General features: G+C 40.2%; 1 protein-coding gene across 1 annotated transcript in view; it reads right to left on the bottom strand.

Moving 5' to 3' along the window:
- Window positions 1-1,751: 1,751 nt before the first annotated feature.
- The window catches only part of LOC140843472 (uncharacterized), a 54,843-nt gene continuing 31,560 nt past the window's right edge, over window positions 1,752-25,034 (bottom strand). The window contains exon 4 of the mRNA XM_073213282.1: window positions 1,752-8,290. Within this exon, the coding sequence (XP_073069383.1) occupies window positions 8,132-8,290 (159 nt within the window). The 3' untranslated portion in view covers window positions 1,752-8,131. The remainder of the gene's footprint in view (window positions 8,291-25,034) is intronic.

Below are 25,034 nucleotides of genomic sequence, written 5' to 3'. Positions count from 1 at the left end.
GAAAGCACAGCAAAGCATGAGAAGAAATGAGGGGGAAACATGGTATCACCCGAATCCTTGCATTACTAGTCATGCTGAAGACCAACTACCGGATGTACAAGTTAAATAAGCCAATAAATTCTCTTATTTTGACACTTGTCTAGTAGAGAGACTGATTTGTACAAGCTGACCTCATTTTTCCAGGCCTCATCTGCAAAATGATGAGTTTAAACTAGGTTTATGCTTTACAGCTCTACTAACCCATTTCTGGTTAAGGTTTCAAAGGCAATAAACACGGCTCTGGTTACTGGCAGGTGGCCCATCCTGGCCACACGGCTGCCTTCACCCTCCCATCACATTTGGGCCTCTGTTCCCCCTCTTCCCACTCATCTGTGCAAGTCTCCTCACCTTTGCCTCCTAACAGCGGCTCAGCACTTCGGCAGCCCATAATGATCACCCCTGAACTTCTGTGGGCATCTCCACCCATCCCATGGTCCAGCGCCATTACCACACACTACTTGACAGCAACCTACTCCTTAGGACTAGATGTTGTTAAGATTCTTTGTGTTCCCCCCATCTGGTCCTGCCAGACTTGAACATGCAGAAATGTTCAGAGAATACTGATGAGCTGACATTTCACAATTTACAGAGTAGAACAAAATTTGAAAACTTGGCAATACCAAACACTCCTTGAGGATGTTCAGAAATAGGAACTGTGAAATATTCTAGAGAGAATGCAAATGGACACAACCAATTGGAAGAACACCTGGCACAGTCAGTGGAGAAGACAGCCTGTGCGTGCTTACAGATCAGCAATCCCATGTGTGGTGCACACCCTGGAAGAACATACACATTCACAAAGACACATCTCTTTTGGGGGAAAAAAGCTGTCAATCAACTAGATGCTCACTGATAGGGTATAGCTGTAGACACAGATATACTTTCACCTAAATATCCAGAGTAACACTATAAAATTCTGAGCTACAATGGTATATAGCAAAACTGACTCTGAGTGCTTCTAAGAAGTCATGCAACTCCTGCTTTTTCTGATTTTATTTAAAAGAATCTAAAGCAGCTCTGACAACATGTCCACAAATGTTAATTCCAGCTGGTGGTCACTGATCTGTGGTGTTCTGCCATACTTTTTAAGTTTTTCAAAACAGAAAAAAAAGACTGTTGATGATTTTGCTCTTTTGCCCACAATTTGGCTTCTCTAATTCAGAGATACTTCCCTTGTTCAACATATATTAATGTTTAAACATTTTTATGCAAATAAACAAATACATGGAAAGTATATGGCAAGTGTAATGGTATTTCATTATATAGTTCAAAGCAGTGAGTCCCTTTCAGCTTCTCCCAAGTTCACCCACTGCTTTAGAAGTAACGAATATTTGAGATCTAATGTTTTCTTCCAGAGCTTTTCCTACTTGCATTCATATATATGCATATATTCAGTTCCACAGGTTGGTATTTTAAATTTATTTTCAATACAAATGACAGCATTTAGTGAATACTGGTAGGTACATGCTTTTTAACTTAATAACATGACTGGGAGGTTTTCCCATAGAATATTTTTTGTTCTTACTATTCTAGGGAAAATATTGAATGTTCTTAATATTCATATAATGCTGTTAATATCCTATAGATACATTGTATCATAATTTGTAAAGTATTTACTCTTTAACATTAAGCTTGCATCTAATTTTATCCATTAAAATAGTGCTGCAATAAAGCTAACATACATCTCCTTATAAATGTGTTATAGATGCTATAAATTTGTTATGTTGAAACCTAATCCCCAAGGTGATGGCATTTGGAGGGGGGGCCTTTGGGAGGTGATCAGGTCCTTAGGGTGGAGCCCTCATCCCTGGGATCAGTGTCCTTATCAAAGAGAGTCCTGAGAGCTCTCTGGCCCCTTCAAGGCCTCCATGTGAGGCTGGATGTCTGTGGACCAGAAGGGGACCCTCAACAGACCCCAGATTTGTGGAGCTTTCATCTGGGACTCACAGCCTCCTGAACTATGAGAAAGAACTTTCTGTTGCTTCTAAGCCCCCCTGTGTACGGTATTCTGCAGCAGCCTGGAGAGACTAAGACAATGCAACTATTTCTCTCAGATAGATGCCAAAAATGGAGGATTTTTAGGTTAAAAGGTAATTAAAATTTCTGATAGTTGCTTCCAAATTACCTTCCCTTGAGAGTAACTACTTCACCCATCCTAGCCAATGGTGGACAGTATCAATCTTTAAACTTCTGCTAATCTAGTACAGATGAAGAGGTCATTCCAGGTAAAGTGGCAGCATGCGGCACAAACAAGGCAGAACTGAATGTGGTGTGCAGAAGCAGGATTACTAGTATTTCCAGAGTGATAAGTGGGAGGGAGGGTAGGACTGGAATCAGATGCCAGAGCGAAGATATGTACCACAGCATGTGAATGACAGACCACAGTTTAAATCCCATGGCAAGGAGCTTAGATTCATGCAGGAGATGACAGAGAGCCCCAGAAGATTTTAAGGTGGGAAGAGCTGTCATCTTTCAATTAGCATGAGGATGGATCTAGAATGAGATATGCCTAGAAGACAGACAGATCAAGTGCAGCCTGCAGGAGTGGACTGCAGGGAGGGCAACACAAACCTCCTCGGAGCAACACTGAACGGCAGCAGAGCAGAGATGTGGACACAGAGTCGAGAAATACAAGAGAGGAAATGGGGGAATCAGTAGGACACAGAAGCAGACTAGATGTGTGAGATAAGGGAGAAGAAGGAATTCAGGATTGCTTCAGGGGCTGAGGGTGAATGGTGGTATAATTAATTAAGATAGGCAATATCAAAGAGGTGAATTTGGATAAAAATACAGTGAATTCCAGTTCTGGAGTTACTAATATCTCAAATTCAGATACATACATGCATCCCAGAGTTAATATCGGGGTTATAAACACTGGGGAACCATCAGCACACACATGGTACGTAGAAAGGTGAAAACGGCAAGGCCCAGATGTAGAGTAATAAAAGAAGAGAAAAACAACTGACTTGAGCTTATGACATTCCAAAAGTCAGAAAACTACATGAAAAAATATTTCTGAGATGAAAAAAATGAAAAAAGAATCATATGAAGGATTTCATTATAATAATGAGGTATAACTCTAACCTCAGGATATTATTATTTTAGAAGCCAGAAAAAAAAATCTCTGTATTCATAGGTAGAAATAACCCACAAGTAGGAAATTACCTATAGGATCTTGCCAGCAGGAACCCTTTTTAAAAAATATATAGTTTTTCTTTTGAAGAGTAATGAAAGAACATTATTAAATGTCTGCCAATTAAAGAAAAGATGAGAAAAATCACTCAAAAGCCCAACCCCTTGAAACAACTCTGAGAATTTTATAAATTTTCTTGTAGTCTATTTTTCTGGTGTGTTTCTATTTTAAAGTTATAACTCACCTAAATGTTGAATCACAATATTTCATTTTATATTATGGCCATTCCACATTACTACAAACCCATAAATATGTCAATTAGCTAAAAATATTCTTTCAACTTGTTTTGAGTCCGTGGTTTTCAGTCTGGCTGTATATTAGAATTTTTAGGGGAGTTTTATAATTCAAATTTTGAGGCAACTTCAAATTTATTATATAAAAATCTCTGGGTAGAGCCCAGCATTAGCACTTTCTTACATCTTTCCAAATGATTCTAATATGCATCCAAGTTTGAGAACCACTGATAACACCAATGAGCATTTAAATCATGAATTTTATTTATAATTGAAATGGCATGGATGTGCATATCTTAGCACAGATAACATCTTTTTTTCTTATTTTCAGGAATACTCTCAGATAGGCTTGCAGAAGTGACATCACTATTTAGGAGATATGCTATGTCATGACCTTCTGCCGACAACACCAACTGGCTTTTCAAATGAGTTGTTCTGCTCACACTTTCGTCAGTAGTATGTGAGCTGGGAGCATCATGTGAGTCAGGGTGAAGTGTGTGGACCAATTTATTAGGTAGTTAACCACCGATTTCCAATGGTTACTTTACCTTGCACTTCCATGGTCATCAGTCAGATCAAACACTCATACACACACACTGGGGCCCCTTTGTGTCCTCTGACACGGGCTCCAAGGTGATCACTTTTCCCCTATTGTTTTAATAATCACTTTACATAATACTTGTAGAATATTAACTAAAATGGTAAGTAAAAAAAATGTTCTCCATTGTCACAATGTTTTGTTCTTGATATGCAGACACATAAAATCTTATGTAGTCAATTACACCCATCTTTTCCTTTGTAGCTGACTTTACAGCTTCTAACTGTAAAAAGTCATTTCCCTGGCAAAGATAGAGTCAAGTGCTAGATTTGAATTGTTCTAATTTTTTTCCCAATGGTATGGCTTTTCATATTTAAATTTTCAATCATGTCTGTATATTCTTCTATAAAAAACATAATGCATTACATATTCAGTAAGCATTTACCATTTTTAATGGCTTTCCATGGCTCAGAAAGAAAAGCAGGGCCCCGTGTCCATTATGTCATCTCTGATTCATCCTCCTACCCCCTCTCTGCAGAAGACTCTGATACTCCTCTTAGAAATTCCTTCATCAGCAGAATGTCAAAAGAATTCAATTTGGAGTCTTGCTGGCTACAGGACAATTTTTACCTCTAAATGTTTGATAAAGGAAATGCCTAAAAATAACTACACCAACCAGTACTGTTAAGATTGGCATTCACACCACAGGACAGATGTCAATTTAATTTAGCTTTCTTCTCTCCTCTCCACCTCCTCTTACTTTGTCCACTTATATTCTCATGGCAGTTTGTTCAGTGGTAGTCATCAGCTTTGATAAGAAGTATCTCCATACCAACATATTTAATAAATAAAGCTTTCTACTATAAAATAGAAGTTTTGTGAGATACAAACATATAGTTACTTGGGATGATATCCACAAAATTCAGACAGAATTATAAAGTAAAAGCAAACTTCACAAAGGTAATTTCTAGGTAAGATCTCAATGGAAACAATATACTTTGAGAAAGAAAGAATAAAATACAAAGACCAGTGAATTTAAGCATCTTTCCCATACCCAAGCTTAGTATTCGACACTTAAAACTACATCTAAGAATCCAGCAGTAGGCCTAAAAGAAATTTAATACATCTAGTTCTTGTTTTGATTTCATCCCCAGGGAAATATGATTCATGAGATGCAGGCTGGGAACAAGGACTGCAGAAATGCTGGCTTGCTACAAGCCACTTCTATATAGAAAAATCCCCAAATCCAGTAAAATAAGTTAAGACTGGGTAAGATCAACACAAATGTAAAAAAAAAGAATAAATAATACTGTTTCAGGCTAATAGTTTTTGAAAACCATAAAATTATACACACACAGTAATAAATTCCGAAAGTAATGCTACTAATAGGTTATGTATGTATTGCCTCTGTTTTACAGAAATAAACATCTTCCTTAGGAAAAAAAATGCACATTTTGATGAGCCATGGGGAGAAATGTATCTTTAGACAAAAGATTTCCTGTACATGATTTTACAGCAGTACCAGTGCTCTGACCAGACACAGGAGCCTCCAGGCAGTGGCTCCAGGGACCACGCAGGGGGACAACACGTGAATGCGGTCAGGTGGAGAGGGGGAGCTGGTGAGCCAACGGAACAATTCAAGAAAATTTATTTTAGACCTGGAGCTCTATTTAACCAACTAAATGCTAAAATTATAGAGAACTATCTACATTCATGTAACAATCAGAGAAATGTTCTTCTGCCTTCCCTCATTTTTCAATGCTTCAAAAAGCAGCTCTTGGGATATCATGGCCCCTGGCCATTAGGCAAACATCTTATTTATGTAAGCACAACTCCAACCCAATCACTTAGCCTGAATTAATATTCTTGAGGTTTTATATAGCCACTTAAAGCTTTCAGGAAATAATTCCTCTATGCACCTGCCCTGCCACCTAATTCCATAAAATCAATATTTCACTTAAGCTAAGTCAGGAAATCTTAAGGTGCTGAGTTCAACGAGGTCGCTATTTCATGAGCTGCTAGTACATAAAGCACAGCCCTGAAGTGGAAAACCCTCACAGTTAAACAGCTTTGCCTCTTTTGCATGGGTGGGGAGTTCTAAGGCACATTAACATAAATAGCGTATCATGTCAGGGTGGCAGTGACAACTAGAATCATGGTGCAGGACTTTGTCATCAAATACCTTTTTATAGGCACAGAAACAACACACCCTCGGGCTATGCCTGGAGTGACTTTGCTGGGGTGGCGGGAGGCACCTGTCCACAATAGAAAAAGGAGACCCAGCTGTACGGATCCACATGCCATCCAGGACGGAGGCAAGCACACATGGAAATACTACTCTCTGAGCAAGACACAAAACTCACCCCAGCTCTGTCACAGGAGCCATGAGTGGCAGTGGTAAACTGAGGCCCCACATGGAAAAGTCCATAGACACATTTTTTAAAAAGCTCTTATGAACACCTGCTACTGGTCTTCAAATGCTGTCTTTCCTCAGGTAATTACTAACTACTTGACTGACTTGGTGTGCTGACCTTTCTAGTTTTCTAGGATCCCGTGTAGGGTGTCCCTACAGAGAGTGAAAAATGTCCTGACAAAGGGATAGAATCTGAAGTTCTAAACCCAGTCATCTCCTAAATGGTAAAATTATGATGATCGTAAAATTGTTCCTTTTATCACTTAGCTTGTTAAACTGAGTTTTAAGAAAACTCTGGAAATTCTCCAAACAAACATCATTCTGCTGGTACATTCCTATGTCTCTCATTTCCTCCTTGGCTTGCTCATGCCTTCTAATAGGTATCTTTTCCTTTTTCTTTCTCCCTTAGGGACCCCCACTTCAGGTCTAACACTTGCCTGTGGTCTCACATTTGACTGTAACAGGAAGACCGACTTCTGGAAGCAGGCGGACCAAGGCTTGAATATCCTATCTTCCACTTTAAATTGTGTGAAGTTAGGCAAGATACTCAACCTTCATCAGTATCAATTTCCTCATCTGTAAAATGAAGAAATAGCACCCACTTCTCAATGTCACTCTGTGGATCAAATGAGCTAAAAATAGAAACTGCTTGGCTCAGTGCCCGACTCTGGTCAATTACTGCATAAATGTTAGTTTCTTGCCCTATTGCCAAAATTACATTCAACGGACAGATCTAGTGATATTGACAGACACATACATCTGTGTTTCTTGTCAGTTCTTTACCTGTTCTTTACTCCTAGATCAAATAAACTTCCTGCATGTAAAACACTCAGCAAGCTTTTTATTACCCTAGAAGGAAAATACTTGAAATAATATTATATAAACAAATAGCCAAGAAGAGACACCAAATTTCAAAAGAACATGTTCAAAATTGAAGAAGCTCTAGCATATTCTCTGTAAAACAAAATGCCTGAACATTTTAAGGAGGAGAAGTAGTATTTATGCTATAAGGCTCCTTAAAAGTACAACTCAATTTGATTTTTAGTAGAACAGGGTTAGAATAATAAAGTTATTTTGAAAATAAAGCAAAACCTTCACTTCGAAAAATCAGCCATCATCCTCAAGAATATTTACGAATGTCATCAGGCTACTTTGCTAAAAGAGCCCCAAGCAAAAGGGTGAGAACAGCAGACTACAGACTCAGCAACGCAGACCACGGAGATGCAGTCATGTTCACGGGGAAGAAGGCTCCAGATACATACCAGAAAGGGGAAAGAAACATTTCTACATTACATTGCAGTTGGATTTTCATGACAGATACATTTTGAGTCAGAATATGGCCACAGTTTATACAAACTGCAATCCAGACAGAGAAATCAGAAAGCGCACTAGGGCCTCGCAATTTTTCACTTTCCGACAAGTCGCACTTCCTCGGTTTTGAGTCTAGTCCGCACAGTCACACCGCCAAACAGAAACGGCGTGGGAACCTCCTCAGTGTGGGGACGACCCTCGCAGTCGTCTACACAGGCGTGGGATCTCCCTGCCTGGCCTCAGGCGTCCAGCTGTCATCGCGAACCCACTGACCGTGAACAGGAGGTGGGCGGCATCGCCAGGGCGCCACACAGACCCTGTGTCCGTTTCCCCCGAGGTCACTGGCTGGTACCTACCCGGAAGGAACGCGCGGAACCGCTCCGACGCAATCCCAGCCACTGCTGCTAGGTCACGCACCGGTTCAGCATCACCTCCTGACCAACACGAAAGCGCTGGGGCTCTAATACAATCATCACGGGAAGGTGTCCCAAATCCTTCATTCGAGGAAGATCCTTCTTACACACCAACGCTGTCTCCAAGCCATGCCGGGGTCTGAAACCAGACTGGAAAACATTATATATGTGTATATACAGTAAGACTCCCACAACCCACTCTTCTACTGTGTCATTTTTATTTACAACTGCTTAACCCATCCTATATATATATATAATTTTTATTTTATTTTTCGCCTTCCCAAGGTGAAAATATGAACATTCAAGGAAATTCCTTTGCACAGAAGGTAAGTAACAGAAAGCACATGAAGGCCTGTTGCTGCCTGGCAAGGAGGCGGTCCCCAGTGGGACATACTCTGTCCTGAAGGGAAGAGAGAAAAACAATATTGGTGTCCAGGGCTGATCTTCTACACTTGGTATCAAGCTCTTCCGATAGCAAGACAAACAAAACAAAACAAAACAAAACAGAACAAAACAAAACAGACAAAGCAAAAGCCTTGGTATTTTTGGAGATGAGAAAGTAGCACCGGATCAACGCTGGAAACTCTGCCTGGTGTGACCAAATGTGGCTCCTTCTCCCTGGATTCTGCGGTGGGGTCCCACTCTCCTGACTCTGACTCTCCCGCCTTGACCACACTATCAGGCCGTACTGGCCAAGCAGCCTCGACTGATGACGCCCGCCCATCATGCGGCAGGGCCAGCAGCCACTGAGTGAATAACAACTTCAAGTGCAGGAATAAAAATAAGATCACTGGGGCCCCAAGAGCTCGCATGTCAAAGAGAAAAAACAAATCAACTTAAAAAATACCAATTTTCCTTCTCACTTCTTAATGAACAGGCTTTTCAGAAAGAAAGTGATAGATGTTACATACAGAATTTTCAAAGTTTAAGAAAATTCACTATTTTTATCTTCTTGAGACCTTCACTACAAGATTAAAGATTACATATTTCCTTTTAGCTTACCCCTTTCTCCTAAGCTAATATTGAAAATTAAAAATTTCAATACTAACACAAAATTTTACTAACTTTATTTCTGGAATGTATCTAAAAGAAAATTAAATGGGTTAAAACACTATAGCATTATTTTCTACAAACTTACTCTAAACTACTAATTGCATCAAGTAAATGGCTACCTATAAAACTGCTCATCATACAAAATTAAAATAGAATCCTGACCTCCTAAGCTCCATTTCACTCGCTCCACTGACCAGACTCATCCCCCATTCTAAGTTATGTCCAGTCTGTACCAGAATGATCAACCTCAGGCACGTTCATCAGGCGCTGCCTCCTCTATCCACTCAGCATAGGCTTTGGTTCCCAAGCCAATTATGCCATTGATGTCAAATATCCAGAGAACATGTAGACAGGTTTGGACCTGAGATTTATACTAGGCATACTACTGATTATCTTTTCTCTGGACAATGTCCACTAACTTCACCGCATCTCATAAATAGTGACACACCTCTTACAAGGAAAACGCATAGTGAAAATGGACCACCCAGGCAAAGAACTCAGGAAACACCAAAAGGGAGAGACCACTGGGTGCTTGGCTCAGAGTTACAGTCCACTTGATGCTTAGCTTTTCCTCCTAAAATTTTAAGTCCTCATGTTTGGCATATTGACCCTCTGCTGCATAACCTGAGGGTCGACCAAGAAGAGTGATGTAAGAGTCTTCTTGAACCATCCCCATCCAGATGCCAACTAAATACTCCTATTAGGTGATATATATTCAATCAAATATTTGCTGAGATGTCCACTGTGACTTAGGAACCACAGAGGATATACAAATGAGCTGTGCTACCAGCTAACTTGGAATTCATTGTGTAGCTGGGAGACATATAAACAGAAAGAATTGTGATAAAGAGACACTAAAAGCCTCCCTTGGACTACAAAAGAAGCACCACATTTCCACCTGGGAACTGTGGGGAAAGCTTCCCAGGGGACATTACAATTTGCATCTTAAATGATAAACAGATAGTAGGATGGCAGTGTTGATAATAACCGACAGACACCAAGGCATCAGCAGGTATGTCATTTACATTAATCTTGGGAATCAAACCCCTACTCAAAAATAAAATACATTCTAGTTTAATAGACAGCAAAGCTATTTCAGTATAATGGAAAACTCCTAGAATACTATGAACATTCAATAAATATAAACAAGCCGACTGTGAGGACCTTAATGAGAGAAGCACATACATGGTGACATGCATTTTCCAAGTAATTAGCCACTGCAAATAGCTGGCCCCCTCAGAGGTAACAATGTGCTTTCCTTCACTTAAGACTGTTCTCCAAAATTTTGGTGCATTTGAAGCTTCATAATCAATTTCAAACAAAATCTGGGTGATAGTGCAAATACAAAGAACTCTGCGACACATCTTTTTCCCCAAAAAAGTTACATACTTAGCAGGAGGTGCTGTCAGGGTGCTACATGTTAACACACACAAATTTGGAGTGTAATACACACAGGAGAGGAAACACTGCACATTGAAAAGGCCGGTGGCCAAGTATGAGAGCAAGCTCGAGAAATACACCTTCTGAGTTACCGTATGATTCCCAAAAAGCACCTCGCTTAATGAAAAATAATTCACTCATTAGCATATTATAAATCAGCAAAGTCCCGGTCCTAGAGTCCCAATACTAGTCATGAGCAGGTATCCTGTTTAAACAACTCGGGCCCTGCCTCAAGTAACAACAGGTTTTAATCTTGCTGCTGAATCTTAGTTAAGAACACTAACTAGAATCCCTTTTCTAACTTCTGAAATTTTAGATAAAAAAATTAAGTGCTAAATAATACTATACATTTATTGAAATAGTACTATTGCCAAAAATACTATCTCAGAATATGAATTTGACTTAATAACCCATTTAATCCTGATTAATTCCCCCAAATTTCTAATAATGCATCAAACAGTGAAACTTCATAAATTAAATCTTACAATTGAGAGCACATTTTCTGAATTATTTTATTTTCCTAACAGTATTATAATGCAGATAAAGAGTTATAGTTTTCCCCCATTTTACTGGAAAGACAAAAAAAAGACTGAACAACTTATCCAGGATAACACATATTAGAAGAAGAAATAGAGCCAGAATTCAAATTTCCATTCACTCAAAAGGAATATCATGAGCCCATTATATGAAGGGCGCCACAGGGAAGAGAAGGATCAATGGGGCATGAACCCCACCACTGAGGAAACTGCAGCCCAATTACAGCATGAGAAAAGCTGAGAGTTTATTACTACAACAAAGGAGCATATATGTAATAATGGAACAGCAAGGATGAAATGATGAATCACAGCTGAAGAATTCCTCACTGAGGAGGTGGTGTGTAACATCTGAGGTGGGCTCTGGAGGTGGTGGTGGGGCAAGGAATGCAGGCCATTACACTCTGAGAAGTCAGAGAGACTTGAAAGTATATAGAATGTTTGCATAAAATATGTAGGTAGTTGTTACTCAAATGTCAAAAAGGGTAATACATGTGTAACCTAAATTAAGTCCAAGCAGGAGATTTAATCTAAAAATAGGTACAAATTTCATTTAAAAACAGGCTGGGAGTTGTCCCCCAATAACTGCCTTTCCCTACATATTAAGAGTAGCACATTTCAGGTGGGATGTGGCTGCAGCAAAGTTCTCCAGCTTTCCATCTCACTAAGGCAACGCTGTGTCTGACCAATAGGATGCGAGGAAAACGGGTGACGCCAGCACTGAAATGCTCACAAGGGGCTGTGTGCAGCTCTTCCAGCCACCACTGGCACGTGGACTCGGGAGCACGTTAGGCCACAGGGACGAGGGCAGAACCCCAAGCAGAAGAGCGACAACACAGAAGGACCCCGGCCCCCAGACGCCCTGATAACGCAGTTACCCTGTCATCCCTGGACTACCTGCCTCCCAAGTGTAATGTACGAAATACTCTCTATTTGACTGAACCACTCATTTGGGGACTCCATGATACCCATGCAAATGTACACACGAGCTTATAGAGACAGACTGTGCTATAAAGGAAATGCAAATTAAAAGTAATTTCTTGACTCTCAATTCTCAAAACCTGAGAAAAATAATCTGAAAGTATTTAAATTAAGTGTCAAGGGCTTCATGTAATCAGCAATACACAATTGCAAGACTTTCAAATCTATTTTAAAATTTTAATGTATGTAACAACCCCAGGCAATGGAGAGGTCAGAAACTGGTGTTATATGATAAGTGAAGAATAAGACAACACAGCATGAATTACATTATTAAAAGCATTTGATAGTTCCAAATTATATTGGGTTTAACTCAGTCTGCAAAATGATCATTACATGTGTCCCACACTGCACTGGTGTACTAGAGATCAGTTTATAAAGGAAAGTCAAATGAGTTATTACTGCCAGATAAAAGAATCGATAAATTAAAACTAGATTTTTGCTGTAAGTTTACATTAGTTAATAATGTATCATTTACCTACTGGACATCCCAGACCAATCAATTTTACTGTGATTACATTTAAATATTTTCATGAATAACAATTAAATCATTAATTAACTATTTAATTAACATTTATTAATGGATAGCTCCTTATCCATTTTATTTTGCATAGAGAACAGGGGAACATTTAATAAGCAAACATAAATACATTATCACAATGTGAATGAAGAAACAGATGGGCTGCAGCCCAGAGGGAAGACAGGACACAAGAGAGCACCGTGCTGGGTGACCTGCGGACGTCAAGGGTGTGCAAGCAAATCCACTCGCCCTACTGCACACCTGGCCTCCTCTCACAGAGGAGCAGCCGAGGAAGGATCTGAGGCACTACACGCGCCCTCCTGCGCTCACCTCCACGTCAACCCAGGGGCGGGAGGCCGCGGGAGCCTCTAGCCATTCCCCTGTTCTCCAAGGTCTCCATGGCAACTGGGGGCCACAGAGGCCAGGATCAAGAAGATGGCGTCCCCTAAAGTATGAGCCACAGGACGATCTCCATCTCTGCTGTACCCCAGCTCCTACCAGCAGTGCTACCAACGCTCACTGCTGAAGGCAAATGAAACCAGGCAGTGGAGGAGGACAGTATCAATGAAAAGCCATCACTTCAGGAAAATCAATTGAAAGACGTGTCCCTTCTAATAGTACCTTAGAACAGAAGACTTATCCTCTTCCCTTTATACAGTCTGGCCTTCACTTCCTATCAGGCTTTTGAACATTACTGTCAGCTTTTGAAATGATCAGCCCCCGCTAAATTTAAAGAGGTGGCAAATATTTATTAGTTCACTGTCATTGCCTCTATCCTTGCTATTGATCTGTAAGACAAACATTCAAGACTACATGATCTGCAAAGTCCTCACCAGAAACAATGCTATAGTACTGATTAAACCTCATTCGCATCTTAAACCGTACCCTGATGCATAGAGGCTGCTCTGAGAGCCCTCTGCTTTTAAGGAAGGCGCTTTAAAATACATTCTCAAAAGCATGTCCTAAAGTTGGGACACTAACAACAACAGCAAATGGACCCTTGTGTAAATTAGTTTTGATTTTACCAAAGAGTGTAATTCCTCAGCTATTAGGAATTATTCAGCTCACTACTCTTATCACGAGAAAAGCTTCTAATAAAGGTTAGAATTGCTTGGGTTACCAGGTAGTTGAAAATTGGGTAAAGGAAAGATTTGATTTAAAATTTTGATAATTACCAAAATTCTAAAGACACTATTTCACAATTCCTCACCACTCTCTTATAAGAAAAGGAGGTAAGAGTGTACCACTGTGTCTAATATAGAAATACATAAAATTTTTTAAATTAAAAGTGGCTGACTAAAAGGATGGGCTTAAAAATGATACAGCATTCTAATTTTAAAAATGAAGATAACATTTCCACTATTTAGGATAGATAAAAGAAGTGAGCAGTAAAAACAATTCTTGGTTGACCCTTGAATATTGTATGGTTAGCTGACCCCCTGAGCAGTTGAAAACTCACATGTAACTTTTGACTCCCCAAAAACTTACCTACTGTCCTGCCAATGGGTTTCAGTCTGGAAAAGTTCACTATGGATTCAATGTGACCAAAGAAACGACAGTAGAACATTTTTAGGATTCAGCCATCCTCTGGGTCTCTGTCCTCGACGCTGCCACCACTCCAGCCTCTGCTCTGCTCTCTTGCAGCCTTGCAGCCTTGCCACCATGTCGTCCAGAGCACTGGGTGGAGCTCTTTATATAGAGTCAATAGCCATGTATTGCCCACACATGTGTAGTGAGCCAGCCAACCAACCAGGGCCAGGGGAGAATCCTGGCCACAGAACTCTCATTTTATCCACAATCAGTAACACAGGAAGTACTATTTGGAATTATAATTGACCCTGAAAAACATGGGTTTGAACTGCGCAGATCCACTTACATGTGAATTTTTTTCAATAAATATATTGGAAATTTTTTTGGAAATTTGCAACAATTCAAAAAAATTTTTCTATAGTTTAAATGTAAGAATATGGTGTATCATTGGTATATAATATAAAATATATGTTAATTAACTGTTTATGTTATTGATAAGGCTTCTGGTCACCTTTTAGTAAGTGTGGATCAAATGAAGATTCCTGTGGCCAGGATTCTCCCCTGGCCCTGGTTGGCTAGCTTACTACATGCGTGTGGGCAATGCATTATTATTGACTTATATAAAGAGCTCTGCCCAGTGCTCTGGGTGACCCAGTAGCATGGCTGCAAGGCTGCAGGGGAGCAGAGGCTGGAGTGGTGGCAGTGCCAAGGACAGAGGCCCAGAGGACAGCTGTGCAGGCAGAGAGGCCCAGAGGCAGAGACCAGCTTGCTGCCTGCATACTCACTCTGAGTAAAGAGGATTTTAGTGACTGACCTGCCACCGTGGGAATAAAGTTGGTATAACCCTTTCACCCTAAGAACGTTCTCCTGTCATTCCTTTGGTCACAGTGAATCTGTGGTGAACACTGATGCAGCGCTTCCCTCCCTGGGCAGAGGCGCCAGTGATCTGCCAACCCTCACACTCCCCAGGGTAAAGTCTGGGTTAGTAATTAGACCCTCCCACTAGCAACAGCTGGTACCAACAACTCCTCGGCAAGCCATTTTTTTATATCTAGCAACCAGCTGGTCACCTTCAATAAACACAATTAAGCAACAAATTGAATAAAATCATTGTGCAGGTTGTTGTACTTCATGCAGACATGCTAGAGAACTAAGCCGCAGATGCAGGCACAGCTGCCCAAAGGGGAGGGAAGGAGAGTGCACTCACCGGGAAATACAACGGACAGTGAGATAGTCACGGCAGGTCAGAGGTCATGATACAGACAAGCAGTGACAGTAAAGGTAAGTGCTGATTCTCTGCTTAAGAGAGTTTCCTAAAGAAAGAAGGCAGAAATGCTGCTTCTGAAACCACACTCCATGCTCATTTGGGCCTTTTTCCTTCCCTCAGTGCATCTCTTAAAAAGAGAGCTGTGTCAATAGCTCAGGGCCCCTGCCCACACCTGAGCAGGGTCTCAGTGGACCCATCTATGCTCACTCAGTGGTTTCCGAAATGCAGGAACTGCCACCCTCTCCAACGGCCTTTCAGATTACCTACACGTTAGCAATTATGCTGTGAGCAGTAACGCATACGGAGCACCCCAGAAACAAGCTGCAGTACGTAAGTCCATCAGCAACAACAAAAGGGTGGAGTCCTATAAGTCCCCGGCTTCCCCACTGCCTGGGGTAGGTCCCCACCCCACAGCTTGGCCTTCTGAAGCAGAGTAAGGAAGCACATGTCCAGGTCATCTTGCTGCTGGGCATAGATGGAGCCTCCTCCCAAAGTTATCCTCCTCAGGTTGGGCGGGCATGGCCATTACAGACCGCCCGGCTGTGTGCCCTCCAAGTCTAAACGGGCTATGGAAATGTCTTCTTCACCCTTCAACCCTGTGTATCATTAGGCTGTAAACCCAAACAGTCTCAACACATTTCTGTTTACAGGCTAGACTTCAATTTCATTAACAGACAAGGCACTCGACAAGTAGCCAGAAAAAGGAGACTGTACTTAATAGAATTATATAACTGATACTTTTCTTCTTCAAAATTCTGTTGGGCGCAGGCTGCAACTATTTAAAGAGCTCAGGTGCAACTGGTTCTATCTCAGACTGCAAATCTCAGATCTGTCGCTCGCTGGTTGGCTGGCCCATCTCAAGTTACTGAACCTCACCTGCCTCAGCTTCCCTACCTGCAAAACGGGAAATATAATGCCACTGACCCACCTCAAAGTGTTTTTAAAAGGTGATTCATATAAAGTCCTTAGCTCTGGACCTAACGTAAGCAAATGATTGAAAATATTAACTTTTCTTTTCATCATCAAGCCCCCAGTTATTCATTTGTTTGACATCTGCATAAAGCACAATGTCATAACACTATGCCAAACAAATTAATGGATACAAAGATGCGTGTTTGTACCTTAATGAGCTTATATTTGTAGTGGAAAGGTAACATTTCTTGACATATGGGCATATCATATATTTTATTAAGATTTCAATAAAAAGTTTAGAATGCTGTTTATAAATTAAAAAGAATAGAGATAAAAAAACCATTATGCAGTAGCTGAAGACACACTCCAAGAGGAGGTTAAAAGGCCTAACTAAGTGACACAGAAGAGAATGTCTGCAACCATGCTGGTAAATCCTCCAAAGCAGGGACTACATTTTTTCCTCTATTAACCCAGCAACTTCCACAGTCTCAAAAACACAGCATGTGCAGAGTAAGTGTCAATGGAATGAATACATGCCCTTTAGTTTCCACAAAACCCCCAGGATTTTACAGTGAGCAGAGTAGGCACTTAGTAGATATTTAAGAGACTAACTTCATGCTTTGAAATCTATATCTCCACAACTTTATTTCATTTCTCTAATGTCCTCTCTGCACCTATACACCTGGGTGCTGTGCACCTGGACAGAGAATGAACACCAGCAGAATAGAGGGTGGATCCTGAATACACGCCTTGCACAGCACCTAAAACAGGCCTTAACTTACAAAAAAAGACCACAGAAATCACCTGAACTTCAGACAGACTCCCAGTCCACAATCATTAATCTGATTTTGCACAGGGATTGTGGAGGTACAGGATAAACAGTCCTTAATCATCCTGAGAGACTTGAGACTTACTCTTAGGAATTATGCATTGTAGCTCTGAGAAAACCTGGCTTAACAAAATGCTACAATTTTTATTCTGCTGAAAACAAATCAACTACAAAAATGTCCCTGTCTCAAGTGTAGCCACTGTTTTGTATTTGAATTATGTTGTCAAGTTTATAACAACGAAGCAAAACTAAAATCCTTTAGGCATGTGCCAATTAAAGTGATGAAATTAAGAGAGAAAGAAAAAAAACACAACTCAGAAAATATTAAAATCACCTCAGTTAAATGTGTATTCCTCCCCAAACGTTTTCACCTGCATAGGATACCTAGAAAGAATCACAATGTTATTTTATATCCATTTCTGCTTCTATTTCTGCACTGAAATATTTATAGAGTGCTTAATATTTCCAGAGTAAATTATATCTAAATCTTGATAAAGCTGAGATGACCCAAATTACCTTTTTTGTTCAGTTATTTGGAAGAATGGAGAAAGCAAGCCTGACAGAATAAAAAAGGTGTATTAAGAAATGGCCATTTCATAGCTATAATTGTACATGTGCTGAATACTGATGCCTTGAGGGTTATATGCAGCCACCATAGTTATTTTTACTGAAGGCTTCAAATAAAATCCAAATCAATGTATGTTATGTGACTATAGACAATTATATCTGAACACAAAACTTAAGCCAAGTATTCTGTTGGGTTATGTGAGGAGTAACATGAAAACACATGTTAGGGGCATGTAAAATGAAAGTACAATATTAAGCCAGTTATTATGAATACCTTCTGAGTCAGGCACTCACAATTCTAGGAGTATTCTTATGGTATACCATGAATTCTGGAAACTCAAAGTTCCAAATAACATAATTTTTGTGCCCCCCTCCCCACAAAATTCATATGGTGAAGCCCCAGCCCCCAGTATGGCTTTATGGCTTTATTTGGAGGTGGAGGTCTTAAGGAAGTGATTAAGGTTGAATGAAGTCCCACAGACAGGGGTTGATCTGATAGGAGTTGCATCCTTGTAAAAAGTCACCAAGTAACTCACCTCCTCTCTGCACACACACCTGAGAAGGGCATCTTCCTACAGAACGAGACAGTGGCAAAGCAGGAAAAGAGGCCTCAGTGGGAACTTACCCTGCCAGACCGTGCTCTAGGTCATCCAGCCTCCAGAGCTGCTAGAGAATAAATTCCTGTTGTTTGAGTGCACAGTCTGTGGTGTTTGTTACATAGACTGAGCAGACTGAGCCAATCACTGTTTATATGACTTCAGTCTGGGAACCAGGAGAAGTCCCGTCCCAAACGTACTGTGTTAGTGTGCGGCCTGCTATCTGAACAGTGCTTCCGCCCTATTCAGCAATCCCGTCTTACAGCTGCTTAGGGAACAGCATGGCAACTAACAGGTGCGTGAGGGGGCACAGCTCACAAGTACCCCACAGGTTCCCCTTCTACTTGCCTAATCTTGGAAAGACAGTGGGAGAAATTTCACAGCAAAAGGCAAATGGTCACCTGTGGCTGCAGCATCAGATGCCTGACCACAAAGGCCTTAAGGCTGCCTGGGTCCCAGCTGGTGCTGTGCTCAGGAGCTGGGCTCTGACCCTTAATGCTTCACGTAACTACTTTTTAACTCAGGAAATGCCTCCACAGTGATATACAATTTTATCATCCCCCTAAAGAATTATTTCTATCACTTTGGCATTATAAAAAAAAGTAACTTTAACTAAAAAAAAAATTTAATATATGACAGATTATAGAGCTATTATTAAGCCTGATAACCAAGTATAAATTAAAAATTCTTATTTGACCAGTTTTAAACCATTTAATTTAAAACTAGTTATGTACAAATAAGCATACAATGCTAACAACATTTTAAGTAACATATTTTGGGAAGAACCCAATGTACATACAAATGACCAGATTAGAAATTCAAAGTTTCACCTAACTGTGAGGGATAATATGCACTTTCATCATTTATGTCATAAACCCTACATTATTTGACTATCGAGCATTTATGCAGATACCATGTAGCTAGAAAAGAAGTACCACACCTGGTTTCACCTAATTATCACGAAACATACAACTGGCAATATCTTTTAATTCATAGCTGACTAGGTATAATATATTCTCTGGAATGTTGTGGATTACCAGTTAAAAAAGCTACTGTAAGTGGTTGTGTTCCAGGAAAAAGTGGACCTAAAAAGGCGGAGCCTGGGGTCAAGGAGGCCAGCTAAGAAGATACTTCATTATTCTAGTTAAGAAATTACAAGACAAAGAGTAAATGGCAAAGAGTGGAGATACAGGGAAAGAAGATGCCATTAGAAGGCAGAACCAGCACAACCTGGCAGCCAGAGGGCCGTGGGGAGGAGGGAAGAGGAGTAGGAACGACTCTTGGGTTTCTAATCCCAGTTACAACGACAAGTGAAATTGCATGTCAACTAGGATATACATTATTCTGAAGGCTTGCTCACACACACTCAATGTACACACATGTAAATATGTGCCAACTGCCCTGTTTGTTTAATAATGCTGTTGTCTCATTCATCCCTCCTGAGTAGCTGAGTGTGCATACGCCTTACACAATGAGAGAATTAGAGGCTAGCAAACGGCAGGAGTGACACTACGAGTTAGCACTGTAATTCTAAATGCCCCAACACAAACAAAGACAACACTATCTCAGTGAGAGAGGACGGATGCCAACATGGGGTCTGGAGATGAGAATTGATTTTGCAGTGGAAATTATGTGTGTTTCTTTCTTATCTCTAGACAAAACATTTCAGCAGTAAGAATTATCCCCTATAGCACTAATTAGAGACGTAAATCTCACCAAGAGAAATGCCAAGAAATTTTATTGTTTGTCACTATACCTGGTGATAGAATTTCTTGACATTTTATCCCTCTAGAAAAATCCAACATTGTTAATAAACCACAGTACAAAGTGAAGATCCTAATTTCAGCATCTCATAACAGAAGCTGCAAAACAGAAAACATACAAAACCTTAAGGCAAGGAGCTAAAAAGAAATTTATTCTAAGAATTATCTGTAAGAATAAAAGGTTCTTGTTGACAGCAGAATAATTACAAAATCGTGGGTTGTCACTGTCATGTTTCACATTGCAAAACCAAAAATATGTCCATATTCTGAGCAATAGCCGACACAATATTGTTTATAAACCTTTAAAATGGCCCTGTGATCTGTGATTATAGGCTGCTGCTCTGAAAATGCTTGATGAAATCTAACACAGATTTTTAAAAAATAAGGCATCTATAATATAAAAATAAACCATAAATATTAATTAAAATTGAATTTTAAAAAATTTAATTTAAGTAAAAAAAAAAATATCCTGTCCTCAACCCAACAGAGGGTTTCTCTGTACTGCTTTGTGTGTGGGTGGTTTCTTTTTACCTCTATTTTATGCCTGCCTCACCTCCATTAGAATACCATTTACCTATCATCAATAACAAGGAAGCTGCATCGCGGCCCATGCCACATTCAGACAGGCTCCCTGGGGCAGCAGTGCCCAGAAAGCACCCCTCACAGGGGAGGTGCTGCCCTGCCCCACCAGGTGAGGGCTGTGTGACCCTGCTCCCCGACCTGCACCGCAGCACAGCACACATTTCTTCAGAAACATCACTTTAAAAATTCATGTGCAGAAAAAAACATATCCTCAGTCATCAAAAATCCCTGAGTCCTCTTTGTATAAGAAATCAGAACTTCTGAACAAGCAAATCAAAAACAGAGAAGCAGAATCAAGACAAGCCCAGACGCCATTCACACCAGCATGGTGACTGGAGTTCTTCCTCTTTCCCTATGCATATATTTTCAATTACTGCAAACAAATGCTTGCTTCAGCAGCACAGACACTAAAATGTGGACAAGACCGTGTTCTGCAGGAGCATCCTGACTCCCTGGGAAAGGGGGACTGTCCCACTGAGTGGTCCAAACAGACATATCCAACGCCCATCTGCAAAAGCAGCAGACTGGACTAGGCAAACCTTTAGCCCCTCTGCCGAGCTACATGGCTATCTGATCGACTATAAGATTCTGATCAGAAAGCATTCCAAACAGCTGACGTACCAACCCTGACAACCCATAAACATGAAAACAGAAGCCTGAAAATGCTCACAATCAGGCAAGTCAAGTACACAGATGGACTAGAATAAATTAGACTGATAAAAATCTATGTTATCAGATAAAAGGGAATTGAAACTTACCAAGTATATTTTAATGAAAAAAAAACAATTCTAGGAAATCATGCCATGGTCATTTTATTACTTTTTCCAACAGAAGCCACATGTCCTCTGAAAATTTACTGCAGTCATAGGCCTTTTAAAAATCACCCAGAAAATACTTGTTGCATTCTGGTGTTTCCAAACAGAATTTAATCATATGCTGCATATTTCATCAATAATGTGAAGAGACATAGAACATGACTTACAGAAGTTCCTCTTCTTTATCATGCCTACATGAAAAGTAGGCATTTTAAAGTGTCACTTGAAAAGAGGAAGAGTCAGCATAAATGTCAAGAATTTCATCTCAAATAAATTAACAATATCACATACACTGAACACAAACAGTCCTCTCAGTTTTGCCAAAATTATTGCTTTTTTTTAATGGCTAAGCTACCCATTTAAACCAGAGGCACACAGTGTTCGAGGAGGCAACAGTACAGCAGGTTTACTTCTCGGGCCACCAGCCGGCACCTGTCAGTATGCACACATCAAATGGGTTCCCAGAAAGCCAGTAGGCTCCTTGTGGTTAAAGCAAACTACTGAACAAGATGAAAAACACAACATGTAGTGCTGAAAAGAAACTTCTAACACTAAAAGCAAAAGCCAAAGTTGTCAGTCACTAAGCACCAGCAAAGAAAACATCTTGAGAAAAAGATCATTTCAACAAGTGTTTATTGAGTATCTGCTCGGTATCTGGAGCCTTAGGTCCCCTGCCCTTCAAGAGCTCACAGGCTGTCGGGAAGCCCAACGGGGACCAGATCACAGTACAGTGAGGTCAGCGCTCCAGGATACAAGCAACTTTAAATCCAGGTTCAGAATGATGACTGAGAGAACCCAATCTTTTCTTTTCTAGAAATCCTAGGTGTGGTGGCAGACTGTCTGGTGGAGGATGCATCCACAGAGGCCACTGGAAGGTCGTGGTCACATCAGTACTTTCGCAATGACTCCCCTGCAATTAATCAGGCATGCCACAAACCCACATTTCTTGAAAAAAACATCATTAATAAATATTTAGAAATTAAATAGCTATGTTTGACCTTATGATGATAGGATTTCTAGATGTAACAAGAAAAGTAGAAACTGTTACACTTCATTTACTCAGCTACCACAAATATTTGGAAAACATTTAAGACTTGCAAGGTAGTAAAATAGTGCATTAAGTAGGCAAAATAAATGTCATCATCTGCTCCCTAAAGGAACATGAACTACACTAACATATTGGAGAGCCTGAAACTCACTCAAAATCTATATACTTTTATTTTAGAGATGATTCTAATAAGCCAACCAGAAAGCAAAGGAACAATGGTCAGAAAGGTACCAGCCACATGTGAGTAACAGGTCACAATGACAGGAGTGGGGAGAGTGAGAGGAACATGAAGGAAACGAGAGCATAAATTTCTGTCTGAGGCCTTCGAGCAGCGCTGCTGTCAGAGCAGAACTTAGGCAGAACCGCGGTCCGCTCTGCCTGTCCCTTTCCTGACTAGCTACGAGTTGCAGGCACATACCTGCAGTACTATTAGGCTGGCTGATGGGATTTGTAACAACTCTTCTTCTCTACAGGACAGAACATTAGTGGAGGGGGTGGGAATGTGTTTAGAGAAAAGGAGGTATTGTTTCCATTTCAGTGTTCTTGACTCTTAAAAGCTGTTCTGTGTTTTGTTTTGTTAACTACAAATGCTTAAAGCCCTTTAACATACCATTCTGGGAGGATAAGCATTTTGAAAAACATGAAATAATGCCGTTACACTAATAAGTGTAATTAAAATGCTGTTCAGAGCCGTGGCGCAGGAATTTTATATCTCAAGGTAGGTAACATGTGATAGCAGGGTCACTCCTGTGGAGAAGGATAGCGTAATGAACAAAATTCCTATGTCTGTGTATAGGAGGTGCTTTTTATGTCTGTGCTGGCAGATTCCTTGGGCACAGAGCCCACATCCGACAGGCATTATATCCTGATATTTTTACCCTCTCTTTTCTTTTGGCTATAGCACAAACATTTTCAGTGCTTTCTAAATGGCATGAATATTTTCAAGGTTTTTCACAGGCAACAAGAAGAAAATTAATTTCCAGGTATCCCCATTTTGTTTCCTACGTCCTCGCACTGACATGTGGTCTAGAACAGGAGCTCTGTTAGACTCTGTTGGCAACCTCCCTCCCTACTGCTGCCTCCATTTGTGGGGAACAATTATTGCAAACAGTGTAGTTCATTACGTCAGGCTCTTCAGAATAAGCAAATAAAAAAAAAAGCTTCCAAAATAGGAATGAAAATGTGAGCTTGGCGTCCTATACTCCACAAAACTGTAATGCTCGTGGATCAAACTTGGAAAAGATGCATTTTAAACAGAAGCCAATATTACCCTTTACAGTAACAGGAATTACAGTAAATACTAATTTTTCAGGAAAAGCTAGCCTCAGGAGGATTTTCATTTCTCTCAATATTTCTAGCTCAATACCATTAAAACACTCAAAAAGTAACTTGGGAGGTTTTATTCCCACCAAGTTGCAACCACAGTGTTTTCAATGGCTTTCAGGGAGGCAATTTCACACAAAAGAATCCATTCTATGTAACACGGATGATTACATATATATATGACAGTTCTATGGCTATTTGATCCTGTAACAGATATATTTTTCTCCTTGAGTAATATCTATATGGCCCTAAACTCCTGGCTAAAGCCAGAACTGTAACTTCAATAACTAAATAGAAATAAAGGGTCATTACAGATAAACAAAATGTGGTATATCCATGTAATGGAATACTACTTGGCAACAAAGAGGAATGGAGTACTGATTCACGCACAACATCAGAAGGCCTGGAGAAAAGCTGAGTCACAGAAGCTGGTCACAAGAGGTTAAGTGGTATATGAGCCCATTTATGTGAAGCATCCAGAATGGGCAAGTCCACGGATACAAAAAGGAGATCAGCATTTGCCAGGGGCTGGGAGAAGGAGGGAATGGGGTTGGGGGGGGGGTTGGTAACTGCTCATGGGAACGGGGTTTCTTTTTAGGGTGATGAAAATGCCCTAAAATCAGATAGTGGTGAACACTGTGCAACTTTGTGACTATGCTAAAAACCACTGAACTGTACATTTTAAAGGGGTGAATTTTATGGTATATGAATCATATTTTAATAAAACTTAATTTTTAAAAGACTCAATAGTTGAATAATGATGAGCCATGTAAAGGTGTTGTCAGTATAAAAGGAATAATTTCCAACCATGTTCACCGGCACTTTGGAATTTATCAGTGAGCTCATCTTTATATCCTGGGACCTATTAAGCCTGTTTCTCTTTCACTTTCAGAAAGTCTCCTCTTAAAGAGAAAGAGGGAGAAACTCCTGAGAGGAGATAATTCACAGAGTGCTGTTCTTTGTTAACAAAGTATATTCTGTGTCAATCTGTCTAATGTAACTTATTGAGTGAACAGGAATTTCCAAGGAAATCTTGAGTCAGCCAAATATTTGGCAGTTACAAAAGAATTTGAAGGTAGTTAATTCACAATCAACTACAATATCAAAATCTACATATACCTACTGCTTTGTGATTAGT

Source organism: Manis javanica, chromosome 9 (genome assembly GCF_040802235.1).
Source record: "Manis javanica isolate MJ-LG chromosome 9, MJ_LKY, whole genome shotgun sequence".
Lineage (NCBI taxonomy): Eukaryota > Metazoa > Chordata > Mammalia > Pholidota > Manidae > Manis > Manis javanica.
This window is presented reverse-complemented; position numbering and strand designations above follow the sequence as displayed.